This window comes from Dendropsophus ebraccatus, chromosome 14 (genome assembly GCF_027789765.1).
Source record: "Dendropsophus ebraccatus isolate aDenEbr1 chromosome 14, aDenEbr1.pat, whole genome shotgun sequence".
NCBI classification, from domain to species: domain Eukaryota; kingdom Metazoa; phylum Chordata; class Amphibia; order Anura; family Hylidae; genus Dendropsophus; species Dendropsophus ebraccatus.
Genome location: NC_091467.1, coordinates 4,450,705 through 4,469,402, shown reverse-complemented (window position 1 = coordinate 4,469,402; position 18,698 = coordinate 4,450,705). Strand labels below are relative to the sequence as shown.

General features: G+C 48.5%; 1 protein-coding gene across 4 annotated transcripts in view; it reads left to right on the top strand.

Annotated features, from left to right (window-relative positions):
* The window catches only part of BCAS4 (breast carcinoma amplified sequence 4), a 37,432-nt gene extending 25,265 nt beyond the window's left edge, over positions 1–12,167 (top strand). For 3 of the 4 annotated variants that reach the window (XM_069952947.1, XM_069952948.1, XM_069952945.1), the window contains one exon: positions 9,295–9,537. In XM_069952947.1, coding sequence (XP_069809048.1) covers positions 9,295–9,384 — 90 coding nt within the window. In that variant the 3' untranslated portion in view covers positions 9,385–9,537. Of the gene's footprint in view, positions 1–9,294; positions 9,538–12,031 lie in introns of those variants that run through there. The other variant, XM_069952946.1, reaches the window with a different exon arrangement.
* Positions 12,168–18,698: the final 6,531 nt, after the last annotated feature.

Genomic DNA, 18,698 nt, shown 5'->3' with positions numbered 1-18,698 from the left:
TGCCCTGGTCAGCCGGGGAATCCTGTATTACCTGTGCTGTTACATAGGACTGCAGGTGACATCATACTGAGCACACCTGCCCTGGTCAGGCGGGGAATCCTGTATTACCTGTGCTGTTACATAGGACTGCAGGTGACATCATACCGAGCACACCTGTCCTGGTCAGCCGGGGAATCCTGTATTACCTGTGCTGTTACATAGGACTGCAGGTGACATCATACCGAGCACACCTGCCCTGGTCAGCCGGGGAATCCTGTATTACCTGTGCTGTTACATAGGACTGCAGGTGACATCATACCGAGCACACATGCCCTGGTCAGCCGGGGAATCCTGTACTACCTGTGCTGTTACATAGGACTGCAGGTGACATCATACCGAGCACACCTACTGTGATCAGCCTGAGAATCCTGTATTACCTGTGCTGTTACATAGGACTGCAGGTGACATCTACTATATTATCTGTACTCAAGAGATATCACTGTGTTATCTGTGGTGTTACATAGGACTGCAGGTGACTACTACATTATCTGTACTCAGAGATATCACTGTGTTATCTGTGGTGTTACATAGGACTGCAGGTGACTACTACATTATCTGTACTCAGAGATATCACTGTGTTGTCTGTGGTGTTACATAGGACTGCAGGGGAAATCTACCACATTATCTGTAATCAGAGATATCACTGTGTTATCTGTGGTGTTACATAGGACTGCAGGTGACTACTACATTATCTGATGATGGGAGTGATGATTCACTGTGTGTGATAGATTAGAGTGTCAGCTCCTGGGGTCAGGGATGATGATGGGAGTGATGATACACTGTGTGTGATAGGAGATTAGAGTGTCAGCTCCTGGGGTCAGGGAGGATGATGGGAGTGATGATACACAGTGTGTGATAGGAGATTAGAGTGTCAGCTCCTGGGGTCAGGGATGATGGGAGTGATGATACACTGTGTGTGATAGGAGATTAGAGTGTCAGCTCCTGGGGTCAGGGATGATGATGGGAGTGATGATACACTGTGTGTGATAGGAGATTAGAGTGTCAGCTCCTGGGGTCAGGGAGGATGATGGGAGTGATGATACACAGTGTGTGATAGGAGATTAGAGTGTCAGCTCCTGGGGTCAGGGATGATGGGAGTGATGATACACTGTGTGTGATAGGAGATTAGAGTGTCAGCTCCTGGGGTCGGGGATGATGGGAGTGATGATACACTGTGTGTGATAGGAGATTAGAGTGTCAGCTCCTGGGGTCAGGGAGGATGATGGGAGTGATGATACACTGTGTGTGATAGGAGATTAGAGTGTCAGCTCCTGGGGTGAGGGATGATGGAGTCTGTGTATTGTGTGTTCTCGGCTTGGTTGGCAGCTCTCGCCCTCCATGCTGCCATGTCTCCTCTCATCACCTGCGCACGCTGCGTCATGTCAGTCTGTTGCTATGGTAACACATGTGGCTGCCTTCCTGCTGACTCTAGGCCGGCGTCCCAGATTTGTGTTCACAGGCCGGAGCCTAGGGGCTGCCACATGAGGGGACGCGGAGAGAAGGCTGATGTCCTGCAGGTCCAGCTCCATCCTCCTCATCTCCCCCATCTGACATCCTCTAGCAGCCAGGACAGTGGTGGATGTTGTTGTGTAGGACTGACCCCCCCCCCCCCCCCCCCGGATATTCCATAGTGTTGCCTGAGGGTGGATGGCAGATGATGGGGATGTATCACGGTGCCCTCCGCACCACCAGGAGAGGATGCCGAGCTCTGCCGCAGCCCATGTGACCTTGTCTGACAAGGAGAAGGCGCACCGAGCTGTCAGCAGCTGCCAGTGCCAGGGAACAGACAATGGCAGCCGCCTCCCCCAGAGGAAAGGAGAGCACAGCTGCCTTATGTCACACTGATGACATCACAGACACCACGCAACTCTGACAAACCCTTCATGTCGCCTTCAGCTGTTGCCATCACTAACATCAAAGGGTGACCTAAGATACAGACAGTGTGTGTGTGTGTGTGTGTATATATATATATATATATATATATATATATATATATATATATATATATATATACAGTGTATATATATATATATATTATATACATGCAGAGACACCAAAGAGGAGGGGGCACCGACAGGTCTGAGGCACTACCATCTGCATGGTGATGGCTGAGAAGGTGCTAAAGAGAAGATAAATGTTATTATACCCATCCTGTGACATCACTGTGTGTATTATCCCTGTACTGTGACATCACTGTGTGTATTATGCCTGTACTGTGACATCACTGTGTGTATTATCCCCCCTGTACTGTGACATCACTGTGTGTAGTATCCCTGTACTGTGACATCACTGTGTGTAGTATCCCTGTACTGTGACATCACTGTGTGTAGTATCCCTGTACTGTGACATCACTGTGTGTATTATCCCTGTACTGTGACATCACTGTGTATTATCCCTGTACTGTGACCTCACTGTGTGTATTATCCCCCCTGTACTGTGACATCACTGTGTGTAGTATCCCTGTACTGTGACATCACTGTGTATTATCCCTGTACTGTGACATCACTGTGTGTATTATCCCTGTACTGTGACACCACTGTGTATTATCCCTGTACTGTGACATCACTGTGTAGTATCCCTGTACTGTGACATCACTGTGTAGTATCCCTGTACTGTGACATCACTGTGTATTATCCCCCCTGTACTGTGACATCACTGTGTGTATTATCCCTGTACTGTGACATCACTGTGTATTATCCCTGTACTGTGACATCACTGTGTAGTATCCCTGTACTGTGACATCACTGTGTGTAGTATCCCTGTACTGTGACATCACTGTGTAGTATCCCTGTACTGTGACATCACTGTGTATTATCCCCCCTGTACTGTGACATCACTGTGTATTATCCCCCCCTGTACTGTGACATCACTGTGTATTATCCCTGTACTGTGACATCACTGTGTATTATCACTGTACTGTGACATCACTGTGTGTATTACCCCTGTACTGTGACATCACTGTGTGTATTATCCCTGTACTGTGACATCACTGTGTGTATTATCCCTGTACTGTGACATCACTGTGTAGTATCCCTGTACTGTGACATCACTGTGTAGTATCCCCGTACTGTGACATCACTGTGTGTATTATCCCTGTACTGTGACATCACTGTGTGTATTATCCCTGTACTGTGACATCACTGTGTAGTATCCCTGTACTGTGACATCACTGTGTAGTATCCCTGTACTGTGACATCACTGTGTGTAGTATCCCTGTACTGTGACATCACTGTGTGTAGTATCCCTGTACTGTGACATCACTGTGTGTATTATCCCTGTACTGTGACATCACTGTGTGTAGTAACCCTGTACTGTGACATCACTGTGTGTATTATCCCTGTACTGTGACATCACTGTGTGTATTATCCCCCCTGTACTGTGACATCACTGTGTGAAGTATCCCTGTACTGTGACATCACTGTGTATTATCCCTGTACTGTGACATCACTGTGTATTATCACTGTACTGTGACATCACTGTGTGTATTACCCCTGTACTGTGACATCACTGTATGTATTACCCCTGTACTGTGACATCACTGTGTATTATCCCCCTGTACTGTGACATCACTGTGTATTATCCCCCCCCCCCCGTACTGTGACATCACTGTGTGTATTATCCCTGTACTGTGACATCACTGTGTGTATTATCCCCCCTGTACTGTGACATCACTGTGTGTATTACCCCTGTACTGTGACATCACTGTGTATTATCCCCCTGTACTGTGACATCACTGTGTATTATCCCCCCCCCCCCCCGTACTGTGACATCACTGTGTGTATTATCCCTGTACTAGGACATCACTGTGTGTATTATCCCCCCTGTACTGTGACATCACTGTGTGTATTACCCCTGTACTGTGACATCACTGTGTATTATCCCCCTGTACTGTGACATCACTGTGTGTATTATCCCCCCCTGTACTGTGACATCACTGTGTGTATTATCCCTGTACTGTGACATCACTGTGTGTAGTATTCCCCCTGAAATCCTGTATGGGTGACTTGCATCTGGCAGCCCGCTGCTCCCAGACATACGCTTCTCTAATAATGACTCCTCTATTTATATACATGGTTCAGATCGGTCCCTGCTGCCATGGCTGCACATGGTCAGAGTTCCCCTGTATGTTTTGGGGTGTGAGAGGGAATTAGAGGAACCCCACCGAACACGGGGGAAACATACAAACTCCTTACAGATGTGTCCTTGGTTGGATGTGAACCCCAGCCCCCAGTGCTAACCATGAGCCCCTGTGCTGCCCGATCAGGTTACAGGTAATGCAGCCCGACACTAAGGTGCAAGGCCGTGTCTCACCCTGGTCTCTACCTCGTCTTCCTCTATCTGTGATGAAGGTGTCACCAGTCTCTTTTTTTATCCTGTTTGTTTGGTCCCTGGTGAGGAGGGGGAGGCACCTGAGGGGCCCCTGACCCTGATTCTAGTAAAGACTCTAAAACTCCTTAAAAACATTTAATGCAGCCAAATCAATGCGCTGTGTGTGCGCTCTGCCATCCCTGCCCTCAGCCGCTCTCCTCCGTGTGCCATCCCTGCCCTCAGCCGCTCTCCTCCGTGTGCCATCCCTGCCCTCAGCCGCTCTCCTCCGTGTGCCATCCCTGCCCTCTGCCCATCTATGTGCCATCCCTGCCCTCTGCCCATCTATGTGCCATCCCTGCCCTCAGCCGCTCTCCTCCGTGTGCCATCCCTGCCCTCAGCCGCTCTCCTCCGTGTGCCATCCCTGCCCTCTGCCCATCTATGTGCCATCCCTGCCCTCAGCCGCTCTCCTCCGTGTGCCATCCCTGCCCTCAGCCGCTCTCCTCCGTGTGCCATCCCTGCCCTCAGCCGCTCTCCTCCGTGTGCCATCCCTGCCCTCAGCCGCTCTCCTCCGTGTTTGCCATCCCTGCCCTCAGCCGCTCTCCTCCGTGTGCCATCCCTGCCCTCAGCCGCTCTCCTCTGTGTGCCATCCCTGCCCTCAGCCGCTCTCCTCCGTGTGCCATCCCTGCCCTCAGCCGCTCTCCTCTGTGTGCCATCCCTGCCCTCAGCCGCTCTCCTCCGTGTGCCATCCCTGCCCTCAGCCGCTCTCCTCCGTGTGCGCCATCCCTGCCCTCTGCCCATCTGTGTGCCATCCCTGCCCTCAGCTGCTCTCCTCCGTGTGCGCCATCCCTGCCCTCAGCCGCTCTCCCCCGTGTGTGCCATCCCTGCCCATCTTCTCCGTGTGCCATCCCTGCCCTCTGCCCATCTCCTCCGTGTGCCATCCCTGCCCTCAGCCGCTCTCCCCCGTGTGTGCCATCCCTGCCCTCTGCCCATCTCCTCCGTGTGCGCCATCCCTGCCCTCTGCCCATCTCCTCCGTGTGCGCCATCCCTGCCCTCTGCCCATCTCCTCCGTGTGCGCCATCCCTGCCCTCTGCCCATCTCAGTGTGCCATCCCTGCCCTCAGCCGCTCTCCCCTGTGTGTGCCATCCCTGCCCTCTGCCCATCTCCTCCGTGTGCGCCATCCCTGCCCTCTGCCCATCTCCCCCGTGTGTGCCATCCCTGCCCTCTGCCCATCTCCTCCGTGTGCGCCATCCCTGCCCTCTGCCCATCTCCTCCGTGTGCGCCATCCCTGCCCTCTGCCCATCTCCTCCATGTGCGCCATCCCTGCCCTCTGCCCATCTCCTCTGTGTGCCATCCCTGCCCTCAGCCGCTCTCCTCCGTGTGCCATCCCTGCCCTCAGCCGCTCTCCTCCGTGTGCGCCATCCCTGCCCTCTGCCCATCTGTGTGCCATCCCTGCCCTCAGCCGCTCTCCTCCGTGTGCGCCATCCCTGCCCTCAGCTGCTCTCCTCCGTGTGCGCCATCCCTGCCCTCAGCCGCTCTCCCCCGTGTGTGCCATCCCTGCCCTCTGCCCATCTCCTCCGTGTGCCATCCCTGCCCTCAGCCGCTCTCCCCCGTGTGTGCCATCCCTGCCCTCTGCCCATCTCCTCCGTGTGCGCCATCCCTGCCCTCTGCCCATCTCCTCCGTGTGCACCATCCCTGCCCTCTGCCCATCTCCTCCGTGTGCGCCATCCCTGCCCTCTGCCCATCTCTTCCGTGTGCGCCATCCCTGCCCTCTGCCCATCTCCCCCGTGTGTGCCATCCCTGCCCTCTGCCCATCTCCTCCGTGTGCGCCATCCCTGCCCTCAGCCGCTCTCCCCTGTGTGTGCCATCCCTGCCCTCTGCCCATCTCCGTGCGCCATCCCTGCCCATCTCCTCCGTGTGCGCCATCCCTGCCCTCTGCCCATCTCCTCCGTGTGCGCCATCCCTGCCCTCTGCCCATCTCCTCCGTGTGTGTGCGCCTTTCCGTCTCTACAGACGCCCCACATGTTCTCCGCAGCCTGCAAGAGTCGCTGTTATTGCAGCAGCAGCAGCTCGATATCGGCCTCCCCTCCCCCACTCCTCCCTGCACTGCAAGCACCAAGGTTTTTTTTTTTTCCCTTTTTACTCTCAGCCATCTTGGCTGGAGGATCTGGGCTGGGGCCGGCTCAGTCTCCTGCTGCCGTCTATGGGCCTTGTGCAGACTCCATGGAATATTGCTGGGATCTGGGGGACGGGGCGCTCACAGGGACCCACAGTTCTGGGGCAGCTTAGTTGTGCCCTCTTGGCATCCATATTTCCCACCTTGTACTTTTTAGTGTAATGTGTTTTTGGGTCCGACCCACCGTCCTTCCATTTATCTACATGGGCCCAGGCTTAGGGGTTGGTGCGATATCGCCTGTCGGTGCCCTGGATCCCCGCCAATCATCTATATACATAACTTTAAGTGAACTCCATTGGTGAAGCTTTAGTGTTGTATAATGAACCAACCTGCAACTTTGTAATCTGATCTCCATTGTGGTTCTCTGATTGATGTCAGTGAATGGAAGCAGCGTAGACAAGTCCTGAATAAGAGGGTGATTGTTCACATGTAAAGGCAACGCTCTGGGAGCCACGACCACTCACAATGTTACCGCTATCACTGCGACTGTCGCCAGAGGGTAAGGAAACTTCTATACCCCTCGAAGTAACTGCTGCAAACAAGTGGCGCCACGTGCCACCCCTGGGGACCCGGCTTCTTTCATGGCAAATCCTCACACTCTCCGTAGTAAAGTCTCACTAGGGCCCCTTTAAATTGGTGCTCCAGTGAGATGTATAGCAGCTTCTGTATGAGAATCCTGTAGAGGCCTTGTGGATATCCATTTTAGCTGACGTCACATTTATGGACTCTCCGCCATCTTAATTGCTTCTTTCCTATAATAGAGGCTTGTCCCCTGATGAGGTCCCAGGATCATCCTATGAGATGCAGCTTCATAGACATGAAGCTGCATCTCATTGGATACATATTTAATTCTTCAGCTGACCACTGTTTCACCTTGTCAGAACACTCGCCGCCCGTTGTACGTCCTATAGGATGCTGCATTGGTTTATATGGGTTTTGTTCTTGCTTTGTTATTCTGCAGCATTGGAGCTAGAATAGTATAAAATAATAAAATGTGCCCCCTATTGGAGGTGGGTGGGTGTTGCAGGGTCAAGTATCTAGGGGACAGCTTTTTAATGCTCTATTCTTAACAGATTTATGACAGACTTGACCTTTGCATATAAGTTGGATGAGAAATATTGTCCAGGACAAGAGAGATGAAGGCTGGAGACTGCTTCCCTGATGGAACGGGGCACATCTGAATTTACTGATGTATAACCCCCCACCCAGTAATTTGTTAGAACAGAATTACGTTTTTTTTTTTTCTCTAACTTGCTGACACGGTTCTACCTTACGGAGAAGCATTTGTGTGCGGCTCTCATTGCTCTTGTACATGGAGTTTGGCAGAGTTGTGATGTAACAGATGGCGCAGGAGCGGCGGGCAGCATTTGCCTCTGTGTATATATTCCATATATCATTGACTGGGGAGGACAGCAGGTGACTTATAGAGGGATATACGGCCCAGCAACCACAGACGGGTGCGCGCAGTGTACCATCTATTTAACATACTGGAAAACTTACAATTGCCTAAAAATGGCCGCCTAGTCCACAGCTTTCTTCTGCAGCTGAGGGTCTGTTACACTTGTATCCTGTCTTGTCCATTATTTGTCAGCATAGCAGCCATCCCTCTCCTGCCCATACCCCCTCAATAGCCGAGCATCCACAGGACTCTCCCCTCCTGCCTGCACACACGAATGCTCTGCTCAGCTGAGCGCTCATGTGTTCACAATGGAGGGGGAGGAGGCAATGGCAGATACCACAGAACAAAACGCTCCTTGGCTCCCATACACATCTGCAGCTTGGGGGGTCCTGACCTCTTGCCCACAGGGGATCAGATGTTTAGGTGACTGCAGGGTTTTCAGGTTTAGTATATTTCTTGTGGGATAAAGTTCTCATTTTTGGGGCTTATCCTGACCCGGTGTGTCTCACAGCACGGGCGTTGCTGTTAGTGCTATAGATTAGACACCATCTGACTAGACCAGTGATTTTCAACTAGTGTGCTGCGGGGAAAGTTCTCCAAACTATGGTGCCCCTGTGTTTCGTTCCCCGGCAAAGCGCAGCGATCAGTGGCGGATTATAATGTGGGTGGTTGCGTGGTGCGCTGCAGTAGGCCATGATGCACCCATCCAATCAACGTGTTGCTACGGCCCGCCGCAGCGCACCCACGCTGCCGATCTCCGCTAATTGGAGGAGCACGTCCAGGCACTACGGGCAGCCAATAGGTAAGGCAGACCGCAGCAGTGACCATCTCGGAGCAGGGGGGAAGAGAAGCACGGGGGAAAAGTAAGGAGGAGAGAAGTAGGGGGGAAAAGTAGGGGGGAGAGAAGCACGGTGGAGAGAAGCACAGGGGGGAGAAGTAAGGTGGGGAGAAGTAAGGTGGAGAGAAGCACAGGGGGGAGAAGTATGGTGGAGAGAAGCACAGGGGGGAGAAGCGCAGGGGGCAGAAGTATGGTGGAGAGAAGCACAGGGGGGAGAAGAAAACAGGCCCAGGTTTCACACTGAGTGAGTATAAATACATTTAGAATTTATATTATTAACTATATGTATAATATCTACTGTTTTAGTATGATTTTGTGCCATTTTGGTTGGTGGTGTGCCCCAGGATTTTATTTTGTATAAAAAGTGTGCCACGGCTCAAAAAAGGTTGTCACTATTGTCTAGTCCAGTGATTTACAAATCCTCAGCTGTGAACAGTCTCTGACCAGGACAGCTCTTTAACCCCATCTAGTATAGACGGGTTCAGGATCCATCTACCGCATTATTTCTCTAATTTTATTTTTACTTTTCCCCTCTAGAAAATAACCAGAGTCCCAAGCAGCTACGAGTTACCAGCGCTGTACAGGACAGAGGATCACTTTCCGGCAAGCTGCAAAAGGGAGACATGACACCTAGTGGATGCAGGCTGGCACAAGGAGGTGACTATACCGCCCCATTATGCTATAGTGCAGTAAGATGTGGCTGCCATCTTGTACGTAGTGATCTGTGCTGCTTGAACATTGTTTACACAGTGTAAATAATAAATTCTAATTAAAGAAAAAGCATCGTCCCACTCCTGTTATTCTCCATCACGGCCACTCACTGGGTGTCTGTTCCGACAACTCCTGCAACTTTCTGTAGAGTCACATGATAGACTAACAGTAACGCCCTATCTGCAGCATTAAGGAGCATGCTATCCTGTTGTCTGCAGGTACAGTCATGTGGCAGAACAGAAAGTAGCAGCGTAGACCTGGCCGAAAGTGCCACCTAGAATTCGGTTTCCTCTTGCTCTTTGGTCACGTGGCTGACTAGCTGGAGATAAAGCCCCAGTCATCCTCCCAGTATAAGATACAATGACAGGGAACAATTCTGGAGAGATGACAAAGGTTTACTAGAGACCTGCACAGGTCAGAGCATGCCCACAACACTCTCCCAGAAGAGACAGCCCAAAAACCTCTCTAAGCACTGTTACTCGGAAGAGTTGTTATGAGCATGCTCTGTCACTGAAATATATATTTTAAATATAAAATTGTCAGTCACAGAGCATGCCCACAAATGTTAAAATCAACTTAGGTAAGAGAGGATGACCCTGTAATGTATTAAAAAAAAAGAAACAGTACAATTGGAATATATATTAGTCATAGTAACTATATTGTAAGCCTTTGTGTCCAGAATTTAAATATTTTCTATTATATAGAAAGTGACAAGTAATACAAATACTAAGAATTCTATAAAAACAAATAAAGGCCACAAAAGGGCTAAAAAGTTACATTTACAATAAAAAGTTACATTTACAAAAAAAAGTGTTAAAACCCCCCAGACCCATGATGTATTATGTGCACAGAGCCTGGTCAGTAAAGCCTCATTGTCATTATAACTTTCAAAATCTAAAAGGGTAGATGTGAAATAAAAATAAAAAAAAAAAAGTATATTGCAAACTTGCTTTATCATCATCATGTCCAGTCTCCTGAAGGCTGCTATATACCAGCTATACTTACTGTATCCAGGTCCAGTCTCCTGAAGGCTGCTATATACCAGCTATACTTACTGTATCCAGGTCCAGTCTCCTGCTATATACCAGCTATACTTACTGTATCCAGGTCCAGTCTCCTGAAGGCAGCTATATACCAGCTATACTTACTGTATCCAGGTCCAGTCTCCTGAAGGCTGCTATATACCAGCTATACTTACTGTATCCAGGTCCAGTCTCCTGAAGGCAGCTATATATACCAGCTATACTTACTGTATCCAGGTCCAGTCTCCTGCTATATACCAGCTATACTTACTGTATCCAGGTCCAGTCTCCTGAAGGCTGCTATATACCAGCTATACTTACTGTATCCAGGTCCAGTCTCCTGAAGGCAGCTATATAACAGCTATACTTACTGTATCCAGGTCCAGTCTCCTGAAGGCAGCTATATAACAGCTATACTTACTGTATCCAGGTCCAGTCTCCTGAAGGCTGCTATATAACAGCTATACTTACTGTATCCAGGTCGAGTCTCCTGAAGGCTGCTATATAACAGCTATACTTACTGTATCCAGGTCCAGTCTCCTGCTATATACCAGCTATACTTACTGTATCCAGGTCCAGTCTCCTGAAGGTGGCTATATAACAGCTATACTTACTGTATCCAGGTCCAGTCTCCTGAAGGCAGCTATATAACAGCTATACTTACTGTCTCCAGGTCCAGTCTCCTGAAGGCAGCTATATAACAGCTATACTTACTGTATCCAGGTCCAGTCTCCTGCTATATAACAGCTATACTTACTGTATCCAGGTCCAGTCTCCTGAAGGCAGCTATATAACAGCTATACTTACTGTATCCAGGTCCAGTCTCCTGAAGGCAGCTATATAACAGCTATACTTACTGTATCCAGGTCCAGTCTCCTGAAGGCAGCTATATAACAGCTATACTTACTGTATCCAGGTCCAGTTTCCTGAAGGCTGCTATATACCAGCTATACTTACTGTATCCAGGTCCAGTCTCCTGAAGGCAGCTATATAACAGCTATACTTACTGTATCCAGGTCCAGTCTCCTGAAGGCAGCTATATATAACAGCTATACTTACTGTCTCCAGGTCCAGTCTCCTGAAGGCAGCTATATACCAGCTATACTTACTGTCTCCAGGTCCAGTCTCCTGAAGGCAGCTATATAACAGCTATACTTACTGTATCCAGGTCCAGTCTCCTGCTATATAACAGCTATACTTACTGTCTCCAGGTCCAGTATCCTGAAGGCAGCTATATAACAGCTATACTTACTGTCTCCAGGTCCAGTCTCCTGAAGGCAGCTATATACCAGCTATACTTACTGTCTCCAGGTCCAGTCTCCTGAAGGCAGCTATATACCAGCTATACTTACTGTCTCCAGGTCCAGTCTCCTGAAGGCAGCTATATAACAGCTATACTTACTGTATACAGGTCCAGTCTCCTGAAGGCAGCTATATACCAGCTATACTTACTGTATCCAGGTCCAGTCTCCTGCTATATACCAGCTATACTTACTGTATCCAGGTCCAGTCTCCTGAAGGCAGATTTTTTTTTTTTATAGAAGTGCTGGTTGAATAGACTAAAGACAGCAATTCCAGCCAGTACAGTGTGTCACGGCTCAATGTGAGCGCTTAGATGACCTGGAAACCGTGCGACTTCCTGTTTTAAGACTTTTTTTTTTCTCCAAAGTGTCAGAACACAGGATGTAAATTTTTTTCATAACAAAAATAAAATAAAAAAATTAATGTAAATTGCAAACTCGCTTTCTCTCACATCTGCTGTTGATCTAGATTTTAAAAGTTATAACGACAGGGACACTTTAAAGCTGTAAGAGTGGGTGTCAGGCTAGAACATGCAGCTGTGTGAGGCTCAAATCTAAAGTAATAAAATAGCTGCAACCTGCTAATATTTCTGTCATGTCGGAGGCGGCCATATTGGAGGCGCACTCTTCCTCCTTGTGCAGCATCTAATGGCAGCTGCAAGGATGAGAGTTAATGGACAGAAGAACTTCAATAGACCATTACAGTCTCCATAATGGGATTGCGTATAGGCCTCTCCATTAAAGAGCAACAGGAGAGCTGCATGCATTGTTTTCTGTCAGTCATCTAGAATAGATATGTAGATTAAAGCTATCGATTAAGGCGAGATCTGCTGTTATCCAAATGTGTATGGGGCCTTACATCTCTGCCCTGAGAGGCAGTGAGATCCTTTTGTTCTCCGACGTTTCTGCCAGCGGTCTGTTGGGTACAGGGGTGTCTGGCAGCAGCATTCTCCCATTACAGGACACATGAATACTCAGTCAAGTGTATCAGGAAGGAGAGACCATTCCCCTGGCAGCTTCACTCTGCTTAGGCCTCCAGCAGGACTATGGAGCTGTCACAACCCTGCGGCGTACCAGCCTTGCACTATACTCCTCTCCATGCATCACCCCCTTAGTCTTCTGTCACACAGCAGATTGGATTCCATTTCCCTACAACCCTGATCTCATCAGATTTTCTACAAGCAAAATAGCGACATGCAAATAAACCTTCCATCTTCTATGAGGATTCATCAGCGTCACCCCAGACCCACGTCACATGACTGGTTATTAGAGGGTCCATAGCGCCACATCAGTGTATGCAGACCTGCCCACTCCTCCAACCAGAAACCTACTATCTGATTGGTCATATGACCTGTCAGCTTTTCGTTACCCCACTCTAAGGTTGCCATATAAAATTTCTGTTACCATGGAAACCAGCCATTCCCTTGTCTGCCAGTGCCATGCAATCTGTAGAGGTATAGAGATATTATACACGTGGTGCTAGTGATTATAAGCTTCTCAGGCACCACTGTGCATTGTTAGATGAGCACAGGAGGCCCCAATAATGGCTGCCAGCCGAGGGCTCCTCCACAATGGAAGCAGATGTGACACCTAAGGGCCCCAGGGGAAGTTCACAAAAATCTACTGGTGCAAGATATTGGTCACTTACTTCTATTTAAAAACAATCTTCAGTCTTCCAGTACTTATCAGCTGCTGTATGTCCTGCAGGAAGTGGTGCATTCTCTCCAGTCTGACACAGTGTTCTCTGCTACCACCTCTGTCCATGTCAGGAACTGTGCAAAAGCAAATCCCCATAGAAAACCTCTCCTGCGCTCTAGACTGGAAAAATGTGCCACTTCCTGCAGGACATACAGCAGCTAAGTACTGGAAGACTGGAGATTTTTTCTTATTCAACAGTTTTACTAGGAAAAAAAAAATTGGTAGAAGGAAAAACTAAAGACAAAGTATAGAGGGGTACAGTGATCATAACAAGTGTAACACAATGAAATCACATCTACATTTACATACCAAACTAGCAAACAAATACTGCACTTGGGTACTCAACTAACAGCAGGCTGGTATATAGTGACTAAAAACATCCCGATGACCCACTGAAAACAATCCGCGGAAGGACCTCACACTCGGGTGCTACCGGGAACACAGCGTCTGCATTAAACTACAAAGGAGAAAGGAAGGAGAGAGAGAAAAAGGTGCTAGTGCGCTCCTCCGTAACCCGAAAAGAAGATACACTCAACAAGTACGCAGGAGGGACCCAGAATAAAGAACCAGACTGCACATTGTACCCGCAGTATTCTGGAGAGTCTACAAGACTAGAACACAGAAGCCAGAGATTGGCAGTCACCCGCAGGTTACCTGAAACCCAGCTCCTCCATTCGATGAATAACCATTTCTCTCTGCCATTCAGTTACTGCGGGGGCATCCCAATGCCAGGGAATAAAGCATGGGCAGCAGAGAGGAGAAGTCAAACCAGCAATTATATGTATTGTACTCCAGAGCTGCACCCACTATTCTGCTGGTGGGGTCACTGTGTACACATTACTGATCCTGAGTTACATCCTGTATTATACTCCAGAGCTGCGCTCACTATTCTGCTGGTGGGGTCACTGTGTACATACATTACTGATCCTGAGTTACATCCTGTATTATACTCCAGAGCTGCACCCACTATTCTGCTGCTGGGGTCACTGTGTACACATTACTGATCCTGAGTTACATCCTGTATTATACTCCAGAGCTGCACTCACTATTCTGCTGGTGGGGTCACTGTGTACACATTACTGATCCTGAGTTACATCCTGTATTATACTCCAGAGCTGCACTCACTATTCTGCTGCTGGAGCTCCTGTTATTCAGATCAGATAATTGCACAGGTCACTATATCCAACATATCTGTAGTAACGTTATGGAAGAAAGGAAATCAATTGCCCCAACAGTCTACAGTACATACAGTAATCCTGTAATGTAACCCCACAGCCCTGCTGAGCACTCCATACCCAAACTGCTCTATATGGGGCATGTGTGTGCCTCAGGGTGACCATACAGACCCATAAAGATCAAACTCCAACAACAGCCCCATGCGTGCCCCTTTGGGGGTCTGTATTAGTTATGCCTTCCAGGTTTATTGTAAGATGTAGCAACCTGGTTGTGTGTACTCCCTGTGTTACAATGACCAGGGGGGTCAAACTCAGGCCCTCCAGCTGTTACAAAACTACAATTCCCATCACACCTGGACAGCCAAAGCTTTAGCTGCCCAGCCATGATGGGTATTGTAGTTGTGCAAGTTTGACACCTGTGCTCTGGACCCTCCAAGCGATGCAGAAAAAGCTTTGGTTTGGCTGTACAAGCACGATGGGAATAGTACTTTTGCAAAAGCTGGAGGGCCTCACCAGGGCTCTAGAACACAGCAGAGAAACTACAACTACCAGCATGCCAAGATGGCCAACAGCTGTCTGGGTGTCATGGGAGTTATAATTTTACAAGTTAGAGAGCCGCAGGTTGGAGACCACTAGGGCGTCTTACTGAAATATAATAGGGCATCACATTATATCTGTCTGTAAGCAGTAACACCACCAGATAATGTGAGGTGGCGCTGCACCAGTCAGCAGGCAACAAGCCCCACATCGTGTTTGTAACTTACGTTCTCCAATGTAACCATGGAAACACAACAGACTGTAGTTTCCATGGTTACAGGTGTCTGTGCGGTAAGCCTTCTACATAGCAACAGTGCGTTCCTGACACCTTTACAAGCAATTTCAGGCAGATGTCAATTGAGTTCACAGCGAGTGACCACAGGAAATACACACAATGTAACCAGCCGGTCATCCAGAAGAGACCTAGAACAGCTCCTAATACAGGGGGCATAAAGGGGTCCCCCCCCCATACAGCGAGTGACCACAGGAAATACACATAATGTAACCAGCCGGTCATCCAGAAGAGACCTAGAACAGCTCCTAATACAGGGGGCATAAAGGGGTCCCCTCCCCCCCATACAGCGAGCGATCACAGGAAATACACAGTGTAACCAGCCGGTCATCCAGAAGAGACCTAGACCAGCTCCTAATACAGGGGGCATAAAGGGGTCCCCCCCCCCATACAGCGAGTGATCACAGGAAATACACATAATGTAACCAGCCGGTCATCCAGAAGAGACCTAGACCAGCTCCTAATACAGGGGGCATAAAGGGGTCCCCCCCCCATACAGTGAGCGATCACAGGAAATACACAATGTAACCAGCCGGTCATCCAGAAGAGACCTAGACCAGCTCCTAATACAGGGGGCATAAAGGGGTCCCCCCCCCATACAGCGAGTGACCACAGGAAATACATAATGTAACCAGCCGGCAGGGTGGATAAAAATCAATGATTTTTTTAAAAAAAATCAAAAAAATCGGATTTTTTTGATTTAAATCGGATTTTTTTGATTTAAAATCGGATTTTTTTTAATAAACTGCTTTTTGAGGAAAATATTTTACCATCCAAAGGTTCTTCCATCATGAGATAAAGCTGAGTTGTTTAACTCAGTAGAATAAAGGCTGTATATGTTCTCAAATGTTACAACATGAACAGAGTTGAGAAAAAGACCTTAATCCTATTGTTCTACAAACCTATGAATACAGAATCATCCCCTTCAGTACCAAGTCCAAGAAGTTAGACAATATGTTTCTGATTGTTTGGACTATTTTTATTTTTTTTTTTTTTTTGTTTAGCCAAATTAGTTAACATGGATGTTTGTTTAAGCAAATAACGTATGCTGCAATGTTATTGTTTCAGTTGAATAAATCCATTTAAATTGTTATTAAGGTCAGGATTATTTTTCTCCTTCCTAAGTACAACAGAACAGTGGTGTCCAAATATGAATGATTAACCCATTAAACTGGGGAGAAAAAAGTAATATAAAAAGTGATTCTAAAAATCTTCATCTACTTGCATGTTAAAGTAGCAAGAACTAGTTTAGGTAGAAACTTTGATTTAAATCACTGATTTAAATCAAGCCTTCCTGACTAGTGATTTAAATCGTGATTTAAATCAGTTTGATTTAAAACAAATCCACCCTGCCAGCCGGTCATCCAGAAGAGACCTAGACCAGCTCCTAATACAGGGGGCATAAAGGGGTCCCCCCCCCCCATACAGCGAGTGACCACAGGAAATACATAATGTAACCAGCCGGTCATCCAGAAGAGACCTAGACCAGCTCCTAATACAGGGGGCATAAAGGGGTCCCCCCCCCCATACAGCGAGTGATCACAGGAAATACACATAATATAACCAGCCGGTCATCCAGAAGAGACCTAGAACAGCTCCTAATACAGGGGGCATAAAGGGGTCCCCCCCCCCATACAGCGAGTGACCACAGGAAATACATAATGTAACCAGCCGGTCATCCAGAAGAGACCTAGACCAGCTCCTAATACAGGGGGCATAAAGGGGTCCCCCCCCCATACAGCGAGTGATCACAGGAAATACACATAATGTAACCAGCCGGTCATCCAGAAGAGACCTAGAACAGCTCCTAATACAGGGGGCATAAAGGGGTCCCCCCCCCCATACAGCGAGTGACCACAGGAAATACATAATGTAACCAGCCGGTCATCCAGAAGAGACCTAGACCAGCTCCTAATACAGGGGGCATAAAGGGGTCCCCCCCCCATACAGCGAGTGATCACAGGAAATACACATAATATAACCAGCCGGTCATCCAGAAGAGACCTAGAACAGCTCCTAATACAGGGGTATAAAGGGGTGTCCCCCCCCCCATACAGCGAGTGATCACAGGAAATACACAATGTAACCAGCCGGTCATCCAGAAGAGACCTAGAACAGCTCCTAATACAGGGGGCATAAAGGGGTCCCCCCCCCATACAGCGAGCGATCACAGGAAATACACATAATGTAACCAGCCGGTCATCCAGAAGAGACCTAGAACAGCTCCTAATACAGGGGGCATAAAGGGGGCCCCCCCATACAGCGAGTGATCACAGGAAATACACATAATATAACCAGCCGGTCATCCAGAAGAGACCTAGAACAGCTCCTAATACAGGGGGCATAAAGGGGTCCCCCCCCATACAGCGAGTGATCACAGGAAATACACATAATGTAACCAGCCGGTCATCCAGAAGAGACCTAGAACAGCTCCTAATACAGGGGGCATAAAGAGGTCCCCTCCCCCCCATACAGCGAGCGATCACAGGAAATACACACAATGTAACCAGCCGGTCATCCAGAAGGAATCGGTGTCTGTCTCCTCCAAAAACCACTGGAAGAATCCTTAGTGTCCTGTGTATATGCTCTAGTGCAGTCACACAACCTGCGGCCCTCCAGCTGCTGCTAAACTACAATTCCCATAATGCCTGGGCAGGATGGAGGGGCGCAGGTTGTTCAGTAATGTAATCTGCACTGGTCCTCAATGTTACAGCATCAGAACCCGCAGCACAGGTCAACCAGCCCCATAAGAACCGTTCTGTAAAACCCACGGGACTGGTTCCCAGCATGGCAGCAGACGGCCCTGGTGAGGGAAGGGATTCAGCTGCAGTAACTACCTATTGCTCATACAGTGTTAGGCCATGTCCACACAACATATTTTTTATGACAAGAACGGCCATTGTTTGCATTGAAACTTTTTTTTTTTTTTTTTTTTTTTAACAAGAACAGCCGTTGTTTCAATTGCAAACAGCCGTTCACACAATGTATTGAACGACCGTGGAAGTAATTGACTATTTTTGGCCGTTGTGCATAGAAATTAGTACAACTTTGTACTATGTTGTGTGACCACAGCCTTAATGGTCGCTGCAACAGGAATCCACTCCTCCTCCTCCTCACCATTGTCGTGGCCTGTGACCACCGCCAATACAAACTCTGGGTACTGTACACACGATACTTATCCACAGACTGGAGCCAAAGGTCGACA